Source organism: Ictidomys tridecemlineatus, chromosome 11 (genome assembly GCF_052094955.1).
Source record: "Ictidomys tridecemlineatus isolate mIctTri1 chromosome 11, mIctTri1.hap1, whole genome shotgun sequence".
In the NCBI taxonomy this organism is placed as follows: Eukaryota; Metazoa; Chordata; class Mammalia; order Rodentia; family Sciuridae; genus Ictidomys; species Ictidomys tridecemlineatus.
In genome coordinates, this window is record NC_135487.1 from 68,393,299 (window position 1) to 68,421,198 (window position 27,900).

The following is a 27,900-nucleotide window of genomic DNA, read 5'->3' on the forward strand; positions in this document are numbered from 1 at the left end:
AAACCACACCAGACTTTAAAATAAATCTCAATAAATATAAAAGCATTTGAGTCTATGAAGTATAGTCTATGATTATAATGGAATTAAATGAGAAATCAATATTAGAAAAATATCTGGAATATTCATCAAGTATTTGGAAACAAACTAACATACTTCTAAATAATCCATGGGTGGGAGGGGGAAAAAAAGGATTTTCAACTGAATGCAAATGAAAATACAACTTATCAAAATTTGTGTGGGATTGTACTAGAGGTTTGGAGGCTATCCAAAGCAACGTTTAGGGGAAAATCTATAGTTAAATGTTATATTAGAAAAGAAGAAAGGTATCAAATCAGTGGCCTTAGCTATATTCAGAAACTAGAAAAAGAGGAGTATGTTATACCCAAAGTAAGTAGAAGAAAGGAAAATACAAAGATCAGAGTAGACCTTAATGAAACAGAGACTAAGAAAACAGAAAAATCAATGGCACCAAAAGTTGATTCTCTAAAACATCAACAAAACTGACAAATCTTTCAGTAGATTAATCAAGCGAAAAAGAGAAGACACAAATTACTTAAGTCAAGAATAAAAGAGGGAATGGGCACATCTACTAACTTTAAAGAAATGAAAAGGATTTTAAGAGCATACTATAAACAACTATACCTAATAAATTAGTTCACACAAAAGTTAGAATGTACAGAACAATAGAAACTATTCATAGTTCAAGAAGAAATAGAAAATCTGATTAAACTTTTAATATTAAGAGATTAAATTAGCCATTTAAAACTTCCCACAAAGAAAATTCAAGTCTAGAGGGCTTCACTGGGGAATACTATCAAATATTTAAAGAATACCAATTCTTCACAGACTCCTCCTCAAAATAGCAAAGAGAACACTTCCTAATTAGTATTATAAAGACAGTATTAACATGATACCAAACCAGACAGAGATATCACAGGAAAATTATAAATCAGTATCTCTTAGAAATGTAGAAAGAAAATTACTCAACAAAATATTATCAGATGAAATCCAGCAATATATATATATATATATATATATATATATATATATATATACACATACACATACACACACACATGTATGTACGTATATGGGTGTATCTTTTTTAAAAATAGAGTATATACCATAACCAAGTGAGAATTGTCACAGGGATGCAAGGTTGGTCTGACATCTGAAAACCAACTGATGTAATGTATCAATCAAATAAAGGACAAAAACCCACATAATCTTCTCCACAGACTCAGAAAAGTCTAGCAAAATATATTTCATGATAAAATATAATCAACAAACTTGGAATAGAAGGGAACTTCCTCAATGTGATAAAAGGAATCTGTGAAGAATTACACTTAGGAAAAAAAGTACCAAATTTTACTTTGAAAACAAAAATTATTTTTGAAAAATATTAAAGGAGATCTAAAATGTAATTTAATCTCACTTTGTGGATCAAAAGACTCAATACTGTGACAAGGTCAACACTCACCAAATTGATTACAGATTCAATGTAAATTCTATTAGAACTCCAGCTAGCTTTGTCACAGAAATTTATCAACTAACCCTAAAATTCATATGTAAATTCAAAGAGACCCAGAATAGCCTAAAAATCCTAAAGAGGAGGAACAGGGAGTTTTAAAACTTACTACAAAACTTCAGTAATCAAAACAGTAGTACTGGCATCAGGATGAATATATACAGCAATGAACTAGTATTAAGAATCCAGAAAAAAAACCTCACATTTGTAGTCAATTGACTCTTGAAAAGGGGAAAGACAATTCAATGAGGAAAGAATACTCTTTCAAAAGAGGTGCCAGGACAAGTGAAAGTCCACTCATAAGAGTTGGAGCCTCTTCCTTACATAATGTACAAAAATTAATTACAAGTGGATAACAGATCTAAATACAAGAACTAAAACTATGAAATGCTCAGAAGAAAACATTATAAATCTTTATGATCTTGGGTTAAACAAAGCTCTAGATATTACAACAAAATTGCAAGTGAAAAATATACTAGAATCATCAAAATCAAAGGACATCATCAAGAGAATAAGTGGGGGGGAATGGCACGTTATATATCAGATTAGAGACTTGTACATAAAGAACTCTTACAAATTATCTGATTTAAAACATGGACAAAGGTTTTGAATAATTTCTCTGAAGAAAATATGCAAGTGGCTAATAAGAAGATGGCATGCCAGTATTTAGGAATAAATCTGATAAAATATGTAAGAATTACACATTGTCAATTTAAAAATATTGCTGACAAATTAAACACAACAGAAATAGATTTATAATGTTCTAAGATCTCAATTCAATATTGTTAACATGTTAATTTTTCTCATATTAATGTATAAATTTAATGCAATAATCGAGATAATGTGATTTAGGCATAAAAGAGATATCTACCCAAAAGAACTGAATAGGACTGGGGGTATAGTTCAGTGGGACCCTGGATTCAATCACCTATAGAAAGGAAGGAAGGGAGGGAGGGAGGAAGGGAAAGAAAGTAAGAAAAAAGGAAAGAAAGGAAGGAAGGGAGGAAAAAAAAGAGAAATAAAGGAAGAAATAAAAGCATATGCCCACTCAACAACTTATAAATGAATGTTCAAAGCAGCTTTATTTATAATAGCCCCAAACTTGAAAAAACCCAAATGTCTGTCAATAGATGAATAGATACACCAGTGACAGTATATCCATACAATGGAATACTATTTGGCAATAAAAAGGAAATAGACCCTCATTACAAACCAGCTAGTGGTGTGGACCTCAGGCAGGCATTTTCTTTGTGTGTGAAAAATATGCCTTACCAATGCCTTCCTAGTGGTTGGGCAGGAACTTGTATGCTAACCTATGTTATTCCCCAGGCAGATGTTGTCCCTGAGGTTCAACCTCTCTAAATATCAGTAGAAGCTCATGGTAGAATCAAAAGAGCTATATAAATTATTCCCCTATTAGTCGTCTTAGGAATTACAGCCAGGAAAGGAGCAAGAGTTAGGGAAATAGCATTTTCTGAGGCCCACTATAACCAACTGTCAACACAGTTTATGGATAACGTGGGGTGAATTCCAGGAATACTTGAAACCTTATAAGACCAAGGAGATTCCCTTGAAGAGGTAGTCCTACAAAACAGATTTAAACCTGCTGACCACTGAAAAGGGAGGACTCCTTGCATTCCTGGATGTGAAATGCTATTTTTACATGTAGGAGAAAATGGCTCATTGTAACTTTCTGTACTCTGCAGAAATGTAGCTGCATCAGTTAATTGTTAGTATGATTTATAGGTTACTATGCCAATAAACTGATGTCTGAACTATAACCTTGTAGATATGGGGGGTTTATACATATAGCTCTTAGGGATGTAAGCTTACAGTTATCTTGAGAAACTGCTGACTATGATGAAGTCCACTTTCTGATATCACTTGCAGGTGTCTCACTGCCTTTGTTCTGCATCTGTGAGCTGCTTATCATAAGAATTCCTGTGCATGGTCTATGGTCATGTGGGTCAAGAATTCAAACCCACCAATGTTGTAAATTTCCTATAAAGACCCATTTAATCTCAACTCAAGGCCCAGAATTTCAGAGTGATAGCTTTTCTGGGTCTGCCAGCATCATAAACCTGAGTTCTCAAAAAAAAAAAAAAAAAAAAAAAAGGAAACAGACCATGAATACTTGCAATAACATGGATGAATCTCAAAATAATTTGGTTAATAAAAGAAGCCAAATTCCCCACCTCTGCAAAAAATAAAACACTACATGAGTTCATTCTGTGTAACTCCATTACATAAATTCTAAAAAATGAATTATAGCAACAGCAAAAAAGATCAATGGTTGCCTCAGGACAGGGAATAAAGAGGCGAAAGGCACAGGCAGGAGAAATTACACAGAAATATGAGGGACCTTTTGGAGACAGTGCTTATATTCATTACATCTGCTGTGGTTATGGTTCTATGGAATATGAACATATGTGAAAACATGCTATTATATGCTTTTTATCATATGGAAATTATACCTCAATAAAGATGTTAAATAAGACTCATTACTGACATTGCAGATCAGAGGTTTTGTCAGATGGGTAGAGCAAAGAACAATGATGAGGTAACAGCATTTAGGACATTTGTATGAAAGTTGCTAAAATGATGAACCATGAAATCTAATATGACCAGAGTGGGAAACGAGAAGAGAACTGACTGAGCAAAAATATTAAAGGATAACTAATGAAGTGAAAAATGGGAAGGAATATAACTGAGTAAGGAAACTTGAGAATAGGAAATTTAGCTCTAGAATGAAATGAATTCAAATTTCAGAGGCAAATTCTAGATGACAAGAACCATGATCTCAGGAGTAGATCATAAAGTAGAGATGATATAAAGGTCAGAGTTGATGACAAAGAACCTAGGGTTCTGAACCATCATTTGTATGTTAAAGTCACTTGGGATGATGGCAGGACTTGAACTGAACATATAACCATTTGCTAAGATATCAAAGTCCTCAGGGAATGAAGAGGACTTCATATCTTAAATTTTGTATTTGCTTTAAAAAAAAAAAATCCTGATTTGTCTGGAGCATTCATTCTGTGCTCCAGACAAACCAACCTCTAAAAATGCATTAAACTGTGAACAACTCCATCACTTATGTCATTAATTTCTTATTTTCTAGACTTACTTATTAACTATATTCTAAAGTTTACTCAGAAGTGTGAGTTCATATGGAACAAATATTTGAGGCAACATTACTACTAGCCAGTTTCCCAAATCAACAACACACTTTGTTTTGAGCCACAATGATTAATCTATTAGAATTTTAATATTCCTCAAACAAATCTTAAATCATTTATTGACTCTATGAAGAAAGAAAATAGTTCTAAATTCTTTTGAAAATGGTCTTACCACCAAGAAACATCCAATTCATGAAATTAGAAACTCTCAATTTTAGGAAAGAATATTTTAATCCCAATATTCACTGACCTATTATCATTCATATTTTCTGCATATGCTGCAAAACTAAAATCCCTTCTTACCCATTAACTAAAAGCACTCTATTTCAACTTTTGAATCATACATGCTTAACATAATTTCCATTTTTACAACAAATCTTCACCAAAATAAAAATCCACTTTCTTTTTTTCAGTGATAGGGATCAAACCCACAACCTTATATATGTTAAGTAAGGGCTCTACAACTGAGCACTCTCCAAAAATCCACTTTTATTTATAGAATCCACTCTCCTAAAAATTGGTATTTATAAAAATTGTCTCTTAATGAATTCATAAAGTGGATATTTTACTTGTTTTGTTAATTACATGTTAACAAGGTAAGAACATTTCATATGTATTTTTTAAATTATCTCATTTTTGTAGTGATAAGCCTCTTCCTTTACAAAAAATAAGTAATCATTATTTCTGATTTGTTAAAATTCCTAAGAAATTTATAAGAAAGAAAAGGGGGGCTGGGGCTGGGGCTGAGCAGTAGAACACTTGCCTTGCATATGTGAGGCACTGGGTTCAATCCTCAGCACCATATAAAAATACAATAACTAAAATAAAGGTATTGTGTTCATTTATAAACTAAACAAAACATTTTTAGAAGGAAGGAAGGAAGGAAGGAAGGAAGGAAGGAAGGAAGGAAGGAAGGAAGGAAGGAAGGAAGGAAAGAAAGAAAGAAAAGGGTATCTTGGTCCTTTTCACAGGTTCTGGAAGTATATTCTTCTCAATGCTACTTGGTGGTTATACTGACTACTTGACTGGACAACTCAAATTCTACTACACCCTTTCTTTAGTGGCAAATGAACACTTTCAACTTCACTTAATATATCCATTTTAGATCTTACTACTACTTCAAATATAATATATCCAAAACCAAACTCATAATCATTCTCAATATTTCCCCACCAAACACAGATCTTCTTACAGCTCTTTTTTCTGCTATAATGGTTAAGTTACCAAATCAACCAGGTTTCAAAATCCTTTTTTTCTGGGGCCCTCTCTTGTAACACATCCTTTCAATTCTATGCTTTTCTATTTCTACTGCTGCAATCCCTCATTACTTCATTGCTAGAACTACTGGCAAAAATTCCTGATTTTCCTTCTTCTGGTATCTTCATTTTCAAGTACATACAGACTTGCCAGATTAATATTCCTAAAAACAAATCCTTAATGACTCTACTTCCCTACTCGAAAGACCCCTTTGCCTAGAAAATATATTAAAATTTTAAAATCAGAAAATCAATGTCCTTTTACATCAACTACGCTTCAGTCAAACTGAACTCCTGTGGAATTTTATTTATCTCTCTATGAAGGTAGATATCTACTAGCTACTACAGTTAATTTAATGTAATTCTTACTCCCCCCTCATCATCTGCTGGCTATTTAAGAGCAGGAACCATATCTTAATATCTCCCCACAAAAAAAATAACACAGTAAGTAAGTAGCGTTTATGAAGGAAGGAAACTAAGACTTAAAAAACAAACAAACCCAAAAAAAGCTCATTAAATTTAGGCTACGATAGTGTTTCAATTCTCGTTTCTACAGTCTTTCCAGAATTGGTACATACAATAAAATCTATTAATTACCTGTTATTACATTTATATCTGGGTACTGGTTTTCACATAGAACAACAGCTTTGCTATCCCTCTCAAAAGCCTCTCGAAGTTCTTTCTTGACTGCTGCTGAACCACATAATCGATACAGGCCTACTACCTAGAAATAAAATTATGGCCACATTATGTTGTATTTAATAAAAAAACAATATAATAGTACAATATAAATCACATAAACTTAGCAATCACATTTGTTCTGATCGCATGTAATTATAATACCTCCAAGACAGCTATTGAAGTCTCACCATAGACAATGTTGTTTAGTTTTAAAAAATCCTATTATTTCATTTCAAACAATATACTATGATTTCTGCATTCTCAGTAATCTTAAGAAAGAGGTGCAATCTCTTCTCTTCATACTGTCCAACCAGTATCTCAATACCAAGCATGTACCATTTCACATCTTTTGCCCTAGACTGATATAATGCAATACCACAATTAAACAATAGTTTTAGAGTTGTAAAGCTCCCCTCTGTCACTCTTTACTGGTAAACTTGGGCAGGTTATTTAATCTCTTTAAGACTCAGTTTCCTTATTCATAAAATAGTTATATAGTTCAAACGAGAAGCCAGTATGCTATTTGTATAAAGTTTTCTAAGGAAAAAAAACAAAAAGATTTTCAGGAAGAAATAAAAGCCAAACTAGGGGGAATTTTACTTATGAAATTGATTATAACGTAACAGAAGAAATTTAATCAATACAGTAAAGATAAAATAAAACCTCTAGTTTAAAATTTATGTAAGTTGCATAAGTACTATTCAATCCAATAACCTACAATAAAAGATTTGTTTTTAAAAAACAGTTCATACAGATTCTGAAATATTAAGTCTTAAGAAGTTCACTATAAATTCACTGAGAAGAAACCAAAATGGTTGCTATAAGGAAAAAAACAGCCTAAATGACCTATAAGAGTTCTTTGAAAGAATAAACTTCAAGAATATTAAGGAAAATAAGTGGTTGTCACCTATACTTCCACATCAAAGACTATTTAGAAATCTCAGTCATCTTGAATTGAAGGAAGAGTTATAGAGAAAGAAATTATTTCAAGACAGAAATAAAGCAAAGCCTCAAGAATTTGAACTAGGAATCACTATAAAATGTTATAAATGATCTACAAGAAGGTATACTCAAATGAAATTTCTGGGTTTACTTGTGACTTAACCTCTTAAGTATGGAAAAACTGATACCACTAATAAAAGCAAAAGAAAAAAGAAAAAAAAAAAAAACCCTGACAGACTATAACAGAGAAGATGGGTTTTAATGTGGGAAAGTATCAATAATGGATGCAGGGAAATGTTGTCCAAAATGTTTGAAATGATAAGCTCTAAGTATTAACTGAAAGACAGTAAAAAAACTAAAACTATTTGTACAAGACAGTAATGCAAAGTGTTGTTACATTCAAAAGGATCAACATATGGGAAACTAAGAAACATGGACTAGGAAAAATATTGAAGTTTTTCCTCTTAACTATATTCCTGATGCATTTATGTTAAGAATAGCATTTGTTAGGCTAGTTGCCTCATCTCAAGAAAGACAAGGTAAAAATTTAGATAGGCTATTAAATAGGCTCAAAGAAAATCCTTCCACAATAGAAGAAACTAACTTGATTATAGCCCTTGTGGTATAGGCACATTTAAGTGTCATAAAATCCTATAATAAGGATATGCCTCCTTGAACTTGAAAAGGAAATGAACTAGAGCAAATTTAAGGAAGTACTACTTAAAACAGTAGACAACAAATTAACATAACATTTTACCTCCCAAAACTGAACTACAACATAGCCTTTAAATGGATGAATAAAGAAATTAAGATCGAATATAGGTATTTCAAGGATAGGGCATTTTAGGATATATTCCTAAATTTAGAATGCTGACTTCTTGAATCAAATTCATGAAGTACATGCTCAATTTCTCTATCAGAGCCAGAATCTATACTGGATGAACCATAAGTATCAGTAATTTTTCCCACTGGAATCAGAAGACATAATATAGCTGCATTCAAAGTATTTAAATGATGTAAAAGCCCACGCCGCAAACTATTTTTATATGAATATAAAAACTTTATTTTCACAGTGAAAAAACAAGAATAATAACTGACAAAAAGGTAAATAAACTTTAAGAAACATGGTAGCCTGTAAAATGTAGAACAAGAAGCCTACTTGTATGTGCGAATGCACGCAAGCGAGCATACACACATATGTGGAAAAGTAGCAAGGGAAAGAAATCAAAAAATATTTTAAAAAATACAGTTTCAAGGGGCTGGGACTGTAGCTCAATGGTAGAGCACTTGCCTCGAACATGTGAGGCCCTGGATTCGATCCTCAGCACCACATAATAATAAATAAATAAAGATATTGTGTTCATCTACAATTTAAAAAAAAAATTTTAAAGTATAGTTTCAAATGCCCAACTGTAAAACATTTTAGTTTGCAGGAAATCTTTAAAATAAACCTTTTTAGAATTTTTCAGTAAAGAAATAAAAAGCATTGCTAGAAATGTTTTCTTAGTGCTCAAAAAAGTAATTAACAGTCTTCACATACCTGCTCTTTATATCTCAAAAAATAAACTGTAAAATACAATGTCACTTGAGTTACTTATTATAATATTCAATTGTAAAATTTTCTGCTTAATAACTAGCTTTAAAGTCTGCCCCATCTCTGAACTTTCTGCATACTAACTGAGGTGGGGGGGGCAGGGGGAATGGAGGAAAAAAAAGAGAAGCTTAAGAAAGAAAAGTAATTAAGAGAAAAAAAATGGACTGTAAAGTCAAGTCCTCACTCTCACATCAACAACACATACTAGAGACAGAATTATGTATAAAATTTAGATGACCTCCCTCTTATCATTAGAAATGACTGGATCCATTTTTATAAATGTAAGCAAATAAGACCCATAAGGATTAACTGATTTGCCCAACATCACACAGTTAAGTAATAACAGTAGAGAAACCAGAATCCAGGTCCTCTGGATCTTAAGACAATACTCCACAAATGTATAGTTTCCACATTAAGTTCAAGGTGAGATGTTTTAAATGAACACATAATATTTCAGATTTCATGATATTTACCCTTATTGTCTTTTGAGTCAATGTAAATTTGGGTGACTAAAGCAGAATTATCTCAGAACATTATGATTCTTATTATATCACAAGAATTTATGTGTCAAAAATTAATATAAATACTTTTTATATCTCAATAATATCCTCAGTCATATACTGTTTTTCATTGTCATACTCCATACCTATAAATGAACATAAAGAAAGACAAGGTATATTAACTGGCTAAGATTGTTACATACTTTGTTGCAAATAATGCCAGAGTTTTGTTTGTTTGTTTGTTTCTTTTAATAGGTTGCCTTTCCTTTCTTATTTAAAAGGAAATGAGAGGTGTTCTTATAAGTAAGAACTCTCCTCATCCTACATGCTATATGACTTTCTAAGAACGGGACTATTAAGAGTAGGGAAAAAGTGGATAGAGTTAATGTGAGGAGTGAACAAGTTTATAGGATTCAGTATTAGAACCTTCTGTCATAAACTGTCAAACCATGTTATCAGCTTTAGCTTTTCCTAGCATTGCACTTACAAAGCAATCGTGATGCCTAGTTATAAAACCCATGTAGTTCTGTAACACAACATAAGCTCTGATCTAGTAAGCTCTGAAATCACTGATAACATAGGTTAAGGTAATGAATTATACTCTAAACAGTGATGTAATAAAATAAACAACAGAAATAGGAAAATGTCTAAACTATTTTTTTACCTTACCTTCAATTCCTTCCCCCAAGACTCAAAATCAGACTTATAATCAATTCATCAATCAATAAAGGAGATAGTAGAAAAATGCAGTGAAATATACCTGACAGCCTCTCTTTTCAATTTCCATAATACATTTCTGTATCAGGAGTGGCACCATCAATCCTACATTTTCTTTTTCTACAACTTTTTGAATGTCAACACCAAACATTACCGATTCTCGATTTTTATCTAGTCCATGAAGAGAATTTTCCCACTGTTCCATAAGAGTCATTTTCACATAGATAAGACCTCTAGGTTCAAGTTTGACAGCCAATTGATGTGTCTTTGTCACTCTGAATAAGGTGGGAAGAACAACAGTTCCATGACAGCACACTCGATTTTTTCTTGGAGTGGGTTCCCAACTAAATACTACTAGTTTTAAATGTTGTGCATTTTCAATTTCTATATTGAAAGTGTGATCCATGTCTAAAAATGTGGTTCGACATGTGAGCAAAGCTGTTCTTGCTTTGTTTACTGAATCTACCTGAATTGCACAAAAGACATCTTTTGAATCTATTCGTGGTGGTTTTAAATCCTCAGCACCATAGAAATGCACACTCATGAGCCCAGATATGTACTGTGAACACTTGGGTTGATCAGAAAAGTTATAATGTCTAAAAGCATCTATGTCTATTTCATTTTTACTACAACTGTTTGGAATTATTTCTTTTCCTTTTCCAAATTTGCTTTCAGATCCATGTTTGTTAGATTTAGTTATAAGTTCAGGTGAGTCTCCATCACTGAGGTAACCACCTTTGCAGGAATACTTCAAACTCATGGAGGTTTTCTTCTGGTAGCTATGCTGAGAAGATACAGTGGTATCAAGATGGTACCGGCTTATGACATTCCTCTTGGCAGCTGTGGTAGTGTTTCCAGAAGGTAAAATAACAGTATGATGAATTTCTTGACAGTTATATTTAGACAAGGAAGGAGAATTATCTGGACTATTTACATAATTCAGGGTTCCCTTAACACCTAGCTTTCGGCTAAATTCTGGCAATCTTTTCATTTTCATGGAAAGTTTCCTCACAGTTCGTGGAGATTTTATTTTATCTGGTAAAGACCAATTAATTGAACTGCCTTTTTTCACAGGGCTAGGGCTTGGAGAGGATGGTTCCATAACTCCCAATTCAGTCCTACTTGTAGCAGCTAAGATTCCAGGACCTTTAAAAAAGAAAGAAAAAAAATTATTATAGAAAGATATGTTTTGATTTTTCTTACTCCTATTTTATAAACCATCAACTAAACAAGGTCTCACATGGATAGGAATACTTCCCTGTTTCATCTCAATGGGGAGATTAGTTTGAAGTTCAGATCAGTCTTCATCTTCATGTTCAAAGCAGAATATCAAGATCTCCAGATGGTATACAGTACAAAGAAGCATCTCCCTCTCCATCTGCTATTCTGAAGACTTGGAGGAAGGGTAATGCAGATTCCTTTTTAACATTTCCCACTACAATATACTCCAGTGAGCATATTATATATTAGAAACTAGGAAAGCTTCTTATTTTAAAATGTTAGAAATGCTATGCTAATAAGAACGTTTCTTCTATATTTATAATCTTATAAAGCTAAATGTTACCACTTAGTAGAGCTAGTTTTTTAAAAAGCTAAAAACAAAATAAATTTGTAATTTTGATAGCTGAGATGCTCCTTGTTCTAAAATTCTATTAGAATGTGTCACCAAAGTTTATGTAGAGCTATCTAGTCAATCAAGAATAACAGAATATTGAATATCATAAATGTAACTGAATAATTTTAAAAACTGTTAAGAAATCTTCCTTACTGTGTTATTTGTATACAATAATTCCACAACTTCAAATGTTAGTTATGGTCTTTAACTGCAACAGAGTTATAAGTTTTCTTGCAATTTTTAGTTTTCATAGACAGTAAAACCAAGAAATGCTTTTGAATTTTTCTCCATACAAAAATGGCTTTATTCTTCTTTGAATGTCAAAATTATTCAGGTTTATGGTAAAAAGTTTTTTTAAAATACTAAGAAGTATTTTACAAGTACAAATAAAGTAAATATCAGCCTAAACTACATAATTACAGATTAGCCACTACAAATATTTTGGTGGAAATAATACTAAAAGTAGTTTAATATTAATAAATTATTAATATTTCATTATGATTAAGCAATGCCAACTGACATTTATTGAGCTACTTAATATGTGTAGTCACTTATTTAATTTTCATAGTAACCCTGTGAGTTAAAACCATTAGCACCACATTCTCCAGATAAGGACTCTCAGGCACAGAGCTGAGTAATTTAAGATCACAAAGTTGGCAGGTGGTAGAACCAGGATCCAAGCCACAACATTGGTTTTCAGAGTCTATGCTTTTAAATATTATACTTTTAGCTCCTCCATTCTTCTACACACTTTTTTGTCCAGCCATACATATTAAACAGATTTTAAAGACTTTTTCTCAACTATTATTAAAATTTTCCATAACTTCCCCAGCTTAAAAAATACATTTAATTTTTAAATTTGTACTTGTTCCTAGTAAATTTTCAAACTAATAATACAGATTAAAAATATCTTCTAAAGCTGAGGTTGTGGCTCAGTGGTAGAGTGCTTTCCTTGGCATGAGTGAGGTACTGGGTTCAATTTTCAACACCACATATAAATAAATAAAGAAAGTTTTTTAAAATCTTCTAAAACCTGATACATAAATTCTAACTTTTCCTGTAAAGAAGCAATCTAATCCCAATTATATAAATTTTTTCAACTTTTTTTCATATAACCATTCTTATAGAGGAAGATCTAATAACTTCAAAATCAGAAGTTAATCTATAAAAAAAATCAACAAATTAAATGACCTTTCTTTAAAGTATTAATATAATATTCTCCCTCCACTCACTCTGTGGGTCCACACAGAGAATTAGTTTCTTTATAGACAGAGTACTATTTTAAGTATGCCTCCTGGGCCTTTCTGGTAAACAGCTATTAAGAAATAAAGTGTGTGATAAACTGGACAAAGCATCCTCTATGTTGCAAATCACAGCACAATTCTACTGGCTTACTTGTTTAAAACATTCTACAGAAATCAGGGTCCTGCTTTACAAACATTAATCTATTTTGTCACAGCCTAGGAAAACCAACCAGTATATTAAACTGTTGTAGATTTTATTAAATTGCTAAGGAATTTAACATACTGACTCCTTTTACATATTGTAAATAAATAATTCCAACTGAAGTCTTTAATTGTTAAAATGAAATACTGTACATGTTAGCAACTTCTATTATAGACAAAAGTGTATTTATTAAAACAAAGGCTTTTTGTTTTAATAAAATCCAACAGCTGAAATATTACCAAATTCCACAATCCTTTAAAATTAAACTAGAGCTACACTAATCAAATCACAGAATGGCTATATACAGCAAGCGCGCGCACACACACACACACAAAAAAAAAAAAAAAAAAAAAAAATCCTTAAACAGAAATTTATGTACCAGGCTTGAGTCAAGAGAAAATGATGCACTCCTTCAACACCTGGAACAGTAACGGCACAAAGCATGAACTCAACATTTGTTGAATAAATGAAGGCATCAATCAACCAATTATTATTTGCCCTGTAAATTTGTAAACCTTTTTGAAAATACAATACAGAAATTAACAATAGCAAATACCAGCCATAAACACCCAATAATGATACTAGTAAATAAATCCAAAAGAAGCAAAAATGATCATGATGAAAGGTTACTGCAATAGCTGTGGGCACAATCTATTAACACCAAATACCAGAAAAACAGTCAAATGAATTAGGGCCCATCAACTCAATTAAACTCAGTAAAACTTGAGAAACAATAATATTAATCTACATATAACAATGCAAGATGAATATATAAAGAAAAAAGCACAAAATCAATCAATCCATCTATACCAATCTGATTGCAATATTTACCTGGAAGTTAATAAGCATAAAACAAGTCACAGTTATGTTAGGATGATTTTTTAAATTGCTGTTCATATTTAAAATATTTACAAATTAGCTACCAACTTCTCAACATCATTCTGCCAATATTGCTAAGGAAAGCGGATCGCATTAGGTAACCTTGCTACCAAACTAAAAAAAAAAAAAAAAAAAAAAAAAGACATATACTAAACTGTATTCTTTTGATCAGTTTAGGATTGTGCTTATTAGATATGAATTACATGTTTAAAAGAATGATGGTAAGAAAGGAGACATAAATATTAGTCATTCCATACTTTTAAAAAAAAATTATGTCTATTAGTCTAAGATCATAATATGCCACAAACATTTTAAAAAATTAGTTTTAGTATAAGAAATAAAATCAAGAATTAATAAACGTGATGGACTCAAACTAAAAAGCTTCTTCTCAAAAGAAACAATGAGGTGAAGGGAGAGCCTACATTTTGGGAGCAAATTTTTGCCACATGCATGTCAGATAGAGCACTAACCTCCAAGATATAATAAAGATCTCAAAAAACTTAACAGCAAAAAAACAAATAACTGAATCAATAAATGGGCTAAGGAGCTAAACAGACACTTCTCAGAAGAAGGTATACACTCAGTCAACAAATATATGAAAAAAATGTTCAAAATCTCTAATAATTAGAGAAATGCAAATCAAAACTAAGATTTCATCTCATGCTAGTCAGAATGGCAGTTATCAAGAATACAAATAACAGCAAGTGTTGGTGAGGATGTGGGGGAAAAGGCACACTCATACACTGCTGGTGGGACTGCAAATTGGTGCAACCAATCTAGAAAGCAGTATGGAGATTTCTTAGAAAACTTGGAATGGAACTACCCTTTGACCCAGCTATCCCACTCCTTGGTCTATATCCAAAGGACTTAAAATTAGCATACTATAATAGCACACACAGCCACATCAATGTTTATAGCAGCTCAATTCACAGTAGCTAAACTGTGGAACCAACTTAGATGCCCTTCAATAGATGAATGGATAAAGAAACTAGTATACATACACAATGGAATACTATTCAGCATTAAAAGAGAATAAAATTATGGTATTTGCAGGTACATAAATGGAGTTGGAGAATATCATGCTAAGCGAAGTAAGCCAATCAGTTTACTTCACTTTAAACTGTTTTTTCCCAAAAAGCCAAAGGCCAAATGTTCTCTCTGATAAGTGGATGCTGATCCACAAGAGAGCAGGGGATGGGAAAAATGGAGGAATTTTGATTGGACAAAGAGGAGGGAGAGGAGGGTAGGCATGGAGGCAGGAAATATGGTAGAATGAGATGGACACCATTGCCCTAGGCACACGTATAACTGCACATATGATATGTCACACATTGTGTACAATCAGAGAAATGAAAAGTTGTGCTGCAATTACGTACAATGAATCAAAATGCATTCTGCTGTCTTATATACCCGATTAGAATTAATTAATTAATTGATTTTTAAAAAGGATGGCATGTAGAAGGTGGGCTGGATGTAGTTAAAAGCATAGACAAAGCATCCATAGTAATAAGAAAGAAAATATATCATAAGATTACAAATTTCAGTGAGGGCAGTCAATGTTATGGTGAGAGAAGTGGGAGTTTTCTATTTATTTGCATTTTTCTCAATGAAATATAAAGTAAGATCTTAAACTGAGAATAAGAATTGGAAAGAAGGTAATAGGAGGGGAATGCTGAAATAAAAATTAGTTTCAGGGGAATTATATTAAAGTGTATGTCACTTTATAGATGCTACCTTTCTAACTTAGCTCTTGTCCTTATTATCTTCTTGCCTTCTCAATAACATTCCACATCCATCCCTATCTGTGATACTATAGCCTTTTCTCACACTCTACCCTGATCATAATCTGTATTCCAAATTACTATTTTATTTAGTATTTATTTCTCTTTCCATCATACTACAAAAGACACATATTTACTATAGAATTGAGTCTACAATTAGAAATGCACAAAGAAGAATGTTTTTGATTACCTTCAATCACAATACCCAGAAACAAAAACTAACCACAACGAAAACTCCATTAACATTTTCAGTATGGCTTTCAATGTTTCTTTCAAAATTGTCAACATATAGTACACAGTTTCATAATTCACTTTTTCTCTTAATATAACATTTACTGGGCCTCCCCAAGTCGCTGAGAAAAGGATTCAAATTCAAACACTTAATTTGCAAAGTTCAGAAATCCCATCAAAGAAGTGAGAAAATTCAGGGGGAAATTCAAGATGAACATCAAGCTTGCTATCACTATGAGCAACTGGAGCTTAATCTCAAGAGAAAACTCTAGGAAGATTAATCTGCTCATAATTACCCACCCAAGAGAAAAGAGAGCTGGGGTAGTCCTATACCAACTTGTCAGTAACTGGTTGAGGAATACTCCAAGGCTGCCCTGCAGAGAGCTTCCTTGACTTCAAAGAAAGTCCTTAGGTAGAGATGCAAATACTGTGCAGAGTAGAAAAAGGCTTCCTTCATTCAAGTAGTAAGTAATAAAACCCAATACATATGCACCGACAGCATCTACTACACCACACATCTTCAAATACTATGCATCATTTGAAATTCTATAAATTAAAATGACTTGATATAAAACATAACTAATTTCTATCCAACACTTGATATTTGCAACCAAAGGTGACTCATGCTGTTTCTTGGGGAGTATGTCTAGAACAGAAGCATATCATAAAACTGAAGGCAAACAAGGAAGAGCAAAACCATTAAGTTCAACTATATAAAATGCTTTTTTTTAATAGATCAAAAACTGTTGAATATCAGCAATTTCTTATGGTTCAACCTAATATATATTAAACTTCAATTATTTCCTTTTGGGGTTCTATAACTATTGTAGCACCTTTTTAATCTCTCTCTTTTTTTTTCCTTCCTTTCCTTTGCTCATGAGAAATCTTAGGCATAAGAACACAATCTAATGACTACTGGTACACTGAAAAGACAACTTTTCAGCTTTGGCCAGGCCATGTATGGGAAATGAATGAATGAAGCAAAAAATTAGACTTACATAAAGAATATATCTTTTTCTTCTATTCCCCATGACTTCACTCTTTTCAACGAAGAGAAAAGCAATCATAAGTCTCAAAGGATAAATATACTAAATCATATCACATACTACATTACAAAATCAAGTCTGTGATAAAAATAATTAAAACACCATGTATATAAAGTATTTATAAACCTCTTTGATTTTCTTTATTTTTTAAATATATTCACTTTATACAGAAAGTACATGAATATAATATGCTTTCTTCTATAGTTAGCAACTGTGAAAGAATTGAAAAAGAAGAAAGAAAAGGTAGATCTATGATCATCTTTACCTGCAAAAGGAGATTTCAATATCGGACTATCCTCCACCATTAAACCTTCTTGTGTCTTGTGTCTTAACCTTTGTGTGTACTGCTGCATACATTCTGTGGAATGGATGGAATCTATAGGATTCACTTCATTTGACTGAGTGGTCTGAGTATCACCTTTGTGTTCAGAAGAGCACAACGGATCTTCAATGGGCTGCTCTGCTTTTGTAGGGTCACTCCTAGACAATATGCTCAAACTGACAGCAGGAAACTTCAGAAGAGCAGGGTTTGGCTCATGGAAACTCAAGGCACTTGATACCCCAAGGTCATCATCCTCAGGAATGGGATTGTACCATATTTCTCCTTCATCATCTGCATCATTTTCCTCATTAAAATCTGAAGAGCAGTTTCTTGATAATGAAGAGTTTGTAGCATTACACACCATATATGTACAGTATTCTTCAGATGATTTGAGGAAAGGATGTGATAGCTGATGTTTAGGAAGAGATACAGGTGAGATAGATAAATGACTCCTATCTTGGCATTTCCTATTTTCTTCTTCCAGATTAAAAGATCTCAGAGGACTTTGATATAACCAATTTCGTTTTTTTGAAACAGTGATACTGTTAAGTGACTTATGACCTCTGAATTCAATATTATCCTTCAGATCTTCAGATTCTCTTCTTTTCATTGAAGACCCATAGACATTTTCAAATAAATCTGTTTCAAAGAAGAAAAAAAAGATAGAATATAATGCCTAATATACCAGGAAATATATGTCACTTCAAACCAGTAGTTAAAATTTTTTAAAAATAGAAAAGTAATATTAATCACAAAAAAAACAAAATCAAACCAGAAAAATTTTGGATTTTCCACCAAAACATGGTTTCCATTATCTAGAAATCAGACTGCTAGTATAGGTGTCATAAAATTCTAGGAAATAGAATATGCAAATTCTGATACTGCTTTTATTAAAAAACTACAGGATTAACAAAGCCTTACCCTAAGCAAAACAAATTTTATAAAAAGCTTATATAGAATGCTTTGTACACAGTATGACTAATCAATATTTGAATAATTTCCAACTCACTATTACTAGACCAAAGTCATTAGAAAGAATAAGTAATATTCCTAAATTTTCACACAGAGATTTACTTTCACTAACCTAACAAAAAAGTATACCTTACCTATTAAAATTTCAACATAACATTGGTTCCCTAACCATACAGCTCAGTAGTATCTTACGCAAAGTTTGAGTTCTATATAGCTGGAGCAAAAATTGAAATTAAGATCTCTTAAAGAGGCTGATTACAACCAACCATGCTGTCTCACAGTAAGCACAACAGCTATTATTACTACTGGCCAGATGCAAATTTAGGCAGCAGATAAATAATGAACAAAATAATCCCTGCCCCATAAGAAATTTATAGTCTACTCAAATACTCAAGATAATATACAGGTTAATCCAATGTGAAAATACCCTAAAAATATACATATAACACTATTTTCATCTAAAAAGGAAAAATTTTATGCCTCCAAAGAGGGGTGTGAAGCAACTTCACTTACCCTTCACTGATAGTGAATAATCTAAATATAATAATAATAATTCACTACACATATGTAATAAAAACCACATCTGTATAAATCTAAGACCATGTTAGGTTTTTAAGTTATGGAATTATGGCCTTATGCTATTCTGGTTGTGTACATGGTTGATTCATCTTACTGTTACCACAAATAAAAAATGATGTGGGGGGCCACGGTTGTAGCTCAATGGTAGAGCACTTGCCTATCATGCATGAGGCACTGGGTTTGATACCTGGCACCACATGAAAATTAAAATAAAAATAAAAACAAATAAAATAAAGGTATTGTGTCCATTTACAACTAAATAAAATTTTTTTAAAAGATGTAATAACAGTGATAAGCACATTAAGCTATGAGAATCTTAATAACAAAATTAGTTTCACACATAACAAGATGTTTAGTAACCTCTCTTCGACTGAAAGAAAAATCTTTAATAATGCAAAAAAAAAAGCCCTTGTCTTTTTTAAACTCCTAAACATCTACCTAACCAAGCAGATTAATTAAAACATAACAATCTTAAACACTAATTGGGGTTCAAGTTCAATTAGTTACAGAAGGGAAAGAAGCTCCATGAACTCCTACTATGTCTGCAATTTACTCACTCATCAAATAAGTAACTATTATGTTCTAGAAATAAAGCAATAAGAAAGTCCCTAACCTCATTTTACCTCTACAACAATCTAATAAGTATAATTATCATATTATTGAAAAATATGAGGAATATGGTCAAGTCCCTAGTATTCAAAATTAAACCTAACCCTAAAACCCACGTTTACCCCTTTCTCTATATCATGCTACCCATTAAGAACAGGGAAGCAGGTGACCCTCTTTCAACATGGGATAGCATCACATTTACAATACAAAATGACTGCTGATAGAGACAGGAGGATTGCAAGTTCAAAGCCAGCCTCAGCAATTTATTGAGGCGCTAAGCAACTTGGTGAGACCCTATCTCAAAATAAAATACAAAAAGGGCTGGGGAGGTGGCTTAGTGGTTAAGTGCCCCTAAGTTCAATCCCCAGTAACAACAACAATATGGCTGCTGATAAATATTCGGAAATCTATAAAATAATAGGGAAAAAAAAGTCAAAACCACCAAATTGGTAAAAGGAAGGGGCAGTACTGAAATTCTGACTTTAAACTTCATAGAAGTATACCTGGGCTGCTATCACTAAGGGATACCCATCTCCATCCCCCAGGATTGAATAAGCAAACATAACAAATACTCAACGAACATCATGAACTGATTATTTAATTTAATTAATGAAAAGGTGAAGATTTTCTAGAGTCTTTCTTTGGTTCTATTTCCTTTACACTTTATACTTAACAACTAAAAATCAAACACATGCTCAGGAATCACTTAAGCTTCTGGATTCTCAGTTATTACATGCTTTTGCCAAGTGTACTGAATCTAGATCAATTTTACATTTAAGCCCAAATCTCAAGCTATTATTCAATAGCTTTCAGACCTATACAGGATGTTATTTATAAGTAAATGTATATATATAATTTTGACACTAAGTATAAATTTGAAGCAAAAGCTATAAAATTAAATAACTCACTGACTAAAAATAAAATAAGCAACAGTTTATTTTATCTTATTCTCAGACAGCTCTTTAGCCCTGAAAATTTTATAGAACTAGATACATTACTTTGAGTCACAGCAGAGTTTTTTGATGTATTATACATTGTGAATGATCCTTAAACATATGTCTACTTGTACTACACTTCAAAGAACTGCAATAAGAAAATAAAGCTACTAGCATCCCATATTCAAGCAAGGTGATACTTCTATTGATACAAGTATTTAACTGGAGTATAATACTAAAAGTAATAATTATAAGCCAGACATGGTGGTATATGACAGTGACTCAGGAGGCTGAGGCAGTATGTTTGCAAGTTCAAAGTCAGCCTCAGAAACTTATTGAGATCCTGTCTCACAATAAAAAATATAAAGAGATGGTGCTAGGGTTGGGGATGTGGCACAAGCCACAGCGCACTCGCATGGCATGCGTGTGGCCCGGGTTCGATCCTCAGCACCACATACAAACAAAGATGTTGTGTCTGCCGAAAACTAAAAAATAAATATTAAAAAAAATCTAAATAAAAGTATTCTTATGAACATTGTATCAGATATTTGAATCTAGGCCTAAAATTCTCTCTCTTTCAAGATAAATCTAAAAGAAAGTAAGGCATTAAATGAAAACGATTGGAGCACTTTTTCTTTTTTGTCCCTTGTAACTTGCAATAAAAAACTTTAAGCAAGTTGTGTTGCTTGCTTTTGAGACAAGAAAATAGAGAAGAAAACTGTGAGACTGTTTTTAGTTTCACTAAAGAAACTGAGAAAAGCCAGAGAAGCAAGAAAAAGATGCACAAAAGAAAAAATGAGCAGAATAAATAAGTACCCCTAAAGGGGATAATCTAGCTCAATTCCCAATGCTCAAGGCAGTCCTCCTAAACTTCCATTCTCACTCTCCATCCAGAATCCTAATGATCTGGTGCAAAAACAATATTCCACAAACCCTGCTTGCCTTCCTCTGGATAATAACAGCTAAATGCCAGGGGAAATACCAAATGGATTATCTTTATTCTTCCCCTCAACCTAAAGACTGAGACCACAGAAAATTGAATAACTTGCCCAAGGTCACAAGACTGTAAAAGGGGCAGAGTCTGACCAGAAACTCAGAATCTCTATTATGTTAACCCTCTACTATATGGCCTCCTCTTTTGCAGATTCCAAAATCTAATATTTATTAATGCAAAATGAGACCAATATGAAGGGAACTGCAAAATCACCACATACCGTAAGCAGTGTTAAGACTGAAGCAGAAAGAACTCAAGTGCTTTAGTCTAAAGAGGTTGGTGTAAGTATGAAGTACTAGAATAAGGTAGAATGCTTTTTCAAAACTTTGCGGAGGCTGGGAGCAGTGGTGCACTCCTGTAATCCCAGCAGCTGGGGAGGCTGAGGCAGGCAGGATTGTGAGTTCAAATCCAGCCTCAGCAAAAACGAGGCACTAAGCAACTCAGTAAGACTCTGTCTCTAAATAAAATACAAAAAGATAGGACTGGGATTGTGGCTCAGTAGTCAGGTGACCCTGGGTTCAATCTCCAGTACTAAAAAATAAAAATAAAAATAAAAACTTTGGAGGACATGAAAACTCTAGAATCTCACTACTAAAAAGTGTGGTCTGGGGGGTGCGCAAGTGTGAGGCACCGGGTTCAATCATCAGCACCATATAAAAATAAAGACATTGTGTCCATCTACAACTAAAAAATATTTTTTTTAAAAAAAGTGTGGCCTGCCTAACAGCGTCATATACCTACACTGGAACTTTGTAAAAATGTAAAGTATCAAGTCCCAGACTACACTTATTCAAATCAGCATTTTAACAAGATTTAGGGAATCCATATGCACTTTAAGTTTGAAAAGCACTGCTCTCAAATCGTAAACTATACTTTGAACACTAAGAGTCTAGAAAATAGCTTTGGTGGTTCCCAAAAAATAAACAGGCATCTCTTGGGAATCATGGATCTAGAAACACAGGATTTTCAAATCAACACAACACTACTTTCTGCTGAATTTGTAATTCTAAAAGTTTTCCAGCCACCAGCAACTCCAACGTTCCATGGCACACTTCCAAAAAAAGGCAACTTGCCTCTAGAGTCACAATGGCAGACTCATATAGAGATTTAAAGGTAGAAGACTGTCAAGTAATATATGTCTTTCAGAGATTATATAGCAGGAAAAGTGGAGTCAAAGTATGCTAATCATTTTTAAAAGAAAAAAAGAGTTGAAAAAACTCAACCTGATGCTTCTGAATATATTTCTGTGAACTATATGCTAATCAAAACTTATTTATAAATGTTTATATTAATAAAGAACTGTTAGCAAATAAATTAAGATACCTTCATAACTTTAAGGCTTGCAGAAACTTGACAATATTTACTATGTGTAATGACTTTAGATTTCTTAAATAACCATCTCAATTAAGAACAAATTGGCCAATCTGTGAACACAACATACTTAACTGCATCAAATCATTAGCATTATTATACCATCAAAAGTTTTAATGGTTCTTGGTAGGAGACAGAAATTAAAATAGAAAATCACTTTTGACTTCTATTTGTCATATGGTCTCAAAAATTTCAAAATAACTAATAGATTAGATATCTCTAACCCATTATATACTGTTATAAATCCCAAATATATTTATTTTGGGAGAAAAATATCCTCATGAGTAATATTACATAAAAAATATGATACAAACGTTTTAGAATACTTAACATCTTTTATATAACCAAGAATGTACTCCCTCATCTGGACTGTCCAAATTGTTTTTTTAAAAACATGATTTTTTTTAATCCCTTGTGGTGAGACTGGGGATGGAACCTAGGACTGAGCATACTAAGCACATGCTCTACCACTTAACTACATCATCAATTCAAAAACATGATTCAAAACAGAATCTAAGCAATATCAATTTGAAGTAAGCAAATATTTGAAGGTAAAGATTTAAAATGAATATAGTAATTAATTTTTCAAGAAGTCTTAAAACCTATTCTAGGATTCCCCCATCTTTGCAATTTTGAAGAAGTTATTTATCCCTCTACACCTTGTCAAAATTCCATCCATCTCCTCAATTCAAGCAATTTGATGGTAATACAACAAACCTCTAAAGAACTCTGGAGTCTTTTTTACCTTACATAAATAGGGGTTGTTCAGTCATTAGACCTGAGGTTTAACTCACATAAGAGTCTGATTCCATATGCCAGGAGAAACATCTCAGAAAAACTACTTAACCTTTATGATCCTTTTGTTGTTCTCAAGTAATAGTTGTCAAATCTCCATATTTGGGGGTGGAAAGGTTTAAAATTTATAGAAGAATCATATAAACTACCCAGAATGGCTATAGTAAAACCAACTAACCTTCATTAAAAAAAAATTTTTTTTACAAATACTCTCCAAATCTACATTAGATAAAAAAAACACTACACAAATTATTTTCATGTTTCCTAAAAGATGAATTCATGATGTGAAAGGAAGTTGTTTAAATCAAAGATTATGATAGCTTTTGCTTAGAGTTCTTATAAAATAAAATACTATCACAAAGAAATTCTAATATTTCATTTTAATTTCTTTTAAAGTTGTTAGCATTTTCATAATTACAGTCTTAATAAAAAATTCACTGCATTCATTCTTAAAGGAAATATTTTCATTTGTTAACTCCTTTATTAGTGAAGGCATTAAAAGCCTTCATTAAAATATTTTACCTCTGCAACAAAAGGGTAAAAGCATTTGACTAAAGATACAGGTTTCTGATTATGGCTGAAATTTAACTATCATACAAAGAGTTAATGAACCAAGTTCAAAAGAAGTAAAACTAATGTGGTAATAAAGTATAATAAGTGATTACAAATATTTTATTCCTGGAAATGCACATTTTAATGTGAATGTAGTATAAAGTAAACCTGTCTTCACAAAGACATTCTACTATTTATTTTATTTAAGTGAAACAGAATATTTAAACTTGAGGATAAAGTTTGACAGGCATTAGACTTAAAGATCCAAAAAACATTTAACTTTGCATATAATTTAAATGAATTATTTGATTTATCATCATTGCTTGATTAAAAGTTGTTAAATTTTTGTTTCTTCTCATTGTTGTCTGTACAATGGTTAATGTGTATTAACCCAATCCTGGGCACTTGTAATTCTTACCACAAATACTAAGACTACATTTTACATTTCAATACTTAATGTTTTTAAAAATATTACTAACACGTAGGTTTTTATGTTCACTGAGATTTTTATATTTTAAATGTAGTTCAAAAAGCCATGTTGTTTTGTTCTTTTGTAAATAACAAAAGAATATTTGTTATTTATAACATAATTAAGAGATTCCTAGAATTGATAACCTAAACCTCCAGAGATAATTGAAAACCATGCACATTCAAAATAGGGAGCATAATGATATAAGAACATTATACATTTCAAAAAACTAATTTACTTCTAATATGAATAGTTTATAAGTTTACAAATAATTTTAAGTGCCTGAAATTTTTTTTAAAGTACCTTATGGACATTTTTCTTTTGATTACTATACCACTATCCTTGATTTTCCAATTTTCCACAATAAAAACATCACTCACCTCATTGGAGTTTATTGGTGTGAAGAAGATGTGAAATGCTACCTGACTAAAAAGAAACATTACTCATACCTTTAGTTTGTTTGGGTTGTGGTTGTGTGTGTGTCTGGTGTAAGCGTCTGAGAGAGAGAAGAAAAAAGGGAGTAATGAGTAAAATGACAGTTCCTGAAGCCTGTAAAATCTACCTTGGATCAAATTCAAATTCACAAACTCCACAAAAGTCTCCGGATTTGCCTGGAGCTACAGAGAAAAAAAATCAAGGCAGCGCCGCCCCTCTCTCAACCTACGAAAAGCTTGTGGCGAACTTAACCTTTACTCATTGTACTAAGGGAGTGGGCGCACCAGTTTTAGGAGAAGAAATTAAAAAAAAAAAAATCTGCATGCCATGGTCTAAAAAAAAGAAAGCAAAAGAGTAAATGTGAATGCATCACACTAAATAACCTCGAAATCGCTCTAAATTGCCACTTACATGACACTTATTTTAGCACAGTCACGTATCTGTCTGCAAAAACACACTTTATTCTTGGCTCTAAAGACAGGCGCGGTGGGTAAACACTAAGGCTTGCGGTGCTAGCAAACAGACTGCAAAGTATCCTACCTGTCAATGTAATTCTTTGATCCGGAGGCACCGAGAGGATGGGGTTTTCATGCACTTTCAAAGTGCCCAGGTTAGGAGAAGTAGACTGCGCCACCGGGACTTTAGAAGGTGTCCCACGAACGCGACCCTTCATTCCCAGGGACAGCAGGCGACCTTTGTACATCCACTTCTGCAGCTTCTTGACTGTGACTGAGGACGGCTTCAGGGTGGGGGAGCCCTCCTGGCAGTCTTCTTGACCACTGCGGATCACAGAGGGCCCCGCAGGATGCCTGAAAGGACTTCTCGAGGAGCTGCCGAGGTCCTTGGAGCCCGGAGACGAGAGGCCAGTGGATGCTGCGGCCCGGGTGCTGCCCCCGCTCCAGCCTTCCATCCCGCCTCCACGTGGCGGGGACTCGTTTGGGTCCCAGCGCTCGCCGCACCTGATCCAGCTGTCGCTCGGCCACCGCTGTAAAGGAAGAGGCTTGGAGCCCACCCGGAGGCTCTCAAGGCTTCTGCTGCAGGACAGCCTCATTCGAGGAGTCCGAGGCCGGACTCCCTCAGGCTCCCTCGGAGGCGACCAGGGCGGGGACACCTGCTGCGGAGGGCAGTCGCCGCCTCCCAACTCCCAATCTCCGGGGCAGGCTCTGCAGTCCGCAGCGCCGCGGGGGAAAGGTAGCTGGCCAGGAGCCCCGGCTCCCGCGAGGCAACTGCGATCCGCCAACCCTCCGCCGCTCCGCCGCGTGCCTGAGTCAGGGGGTAGGTCGTGCATGGCCTGGATCAGCAGATAATAGGCCTCTCGCAACTGGGTTTGCAGCCTGCCGGTCTCCAGGCGGCCGCCCTCCGCCCCCGAGGAGGAGCCCGCCTCAGGGGGAGGCGGGGGCCGCAGCTCCGCCTCCGCCCCCTCAGGCGCTGGCGCGGCCACGGATTGTGAGCCGCCGGGCAGGTTCTCGTAGTAGTCGGCATTGTAGTCGGCGTCGTCATCCTCCTCCTCCTCTCCACTGCCTTCGAAGCTCAGCGCGGCGTGCAGAGTGGCGTGACCGAGCCCGCGACCCGGGAGAGGGACCGCCTGCCCGCTGCGCGGCCGAGGGGCGAGCGCCCCCGACCGCGCCGAGGACCCTCTAGCGCCGCGCGCTTCAGGTGACGGCGTGGGCTGCTTCCAGCTTGGCCCAGCTGCGCCGGCGTGCTCGCATGGGGGGCAGTCCTGGGCACACCAGGTGTCTCCTAGGGTTGCGGAGGAGGCCGCCACCGCAGCTGCAGCGGTTGCCCGGAATCCGAGCCCCCCGGCGCTGCGGGGACCCTTCCTCTCCCGGAGTTTGGACAGAGTCCTCCTCAGAGGGTCCGCCATCCCCTTCTCCTCAGCAACTGGGCTCGCCCGGGTCGCGGGGAGAGGTCGGAGCCCCGTTGTGGAGAAAGTAGCGCTCACAGAGGCGGCGGCGGCAGCGGCAGTTCCCCATGACCGGCGCTGGCCCTTGCCGGCTCCTCACATACTTGGCATAACTCTGCCGCGGGAAGGCGTGGGGGAGGGCGGTAGCGCCGCAGCGCGCATGCCCCGGAGGGACTGGCCGCAATGGGGCGCGGGCCCGGGGCGCAGAGCTGCGTTCCCGAGGTGGGCGCGCGGCAGGTAGATTCCGGGGGCGCGCGGAGGGCGGTGGGTTGGGGTTGAGCTAAAGACCGCGGAGGGAAGCGGGAGTTACCGCACGCGACGCTTGGAGAGCTGTGAGTGGAAGTTGGGGTAAAAAAAAGTTCCAGCCGGAAGGTGCATCTGGGCTTGGCAGCTCCAAAGTTTTAACCAAAGAAAGGGAAAGTGCTCTCCCAGCTGCTACCCCGCCACCTTCACCAGCCCCTCCCCATTGCCACCACTGCTCGAGGAGTGTCTTAGATACTGCAAGTCCTAGCTTGAGAGAAAACAAAAAGATTGTTTTGACGGACAAAGTAAGAGTGCAGGTGTATCTC

The 27,900-nt window shown here is 34.7% G+C and overlaps 1 protein-coding gene across 2 annotated transcripts in view; it reads right to left on the minus strand.

The window, feature by feature from the left end:
- The window catches only part of Syde2 (synapse defective Rho GTPase homolog 2), a 41,297-nt gene extending 13,730 nt beyond the window's left edge, over positions 1 to 27,567 (minus strand). The window contains exons 1-4 of one of the 2 annotated variants that reach the window (XM_078026631.1): positions 25,969 to 27,563; positions 17,661 to 18,356; positions 10,441 to 11,543; positions 6,561 to 6,687 (exon numbers count right to left, since the gene is read on the minus strand). In XM_078026631.1, the coding sequence (XP_077882757.1) occupies positions 6,561 to 6,687; positions 10,441 to 11,543; positions 17,661 to 18,356; positions 25,969 to 27,292 (3,250 nt within the window). In that variant the 5' untranslated portion in view covers positions 27,293 to 27,563. Of the gene's footprint in view, positions 1 to 6,560; positions 6,688 to 10,440; positions 11,544 to 17,660; positions 18,357 to 25,968 lie in introns of both variants that reach the window. The other variant, XM_078026632.1, reaches the window with a different exon arrangement.
- Positions 27,568 to 27,900: the final 333 nt, after the last annotated feature.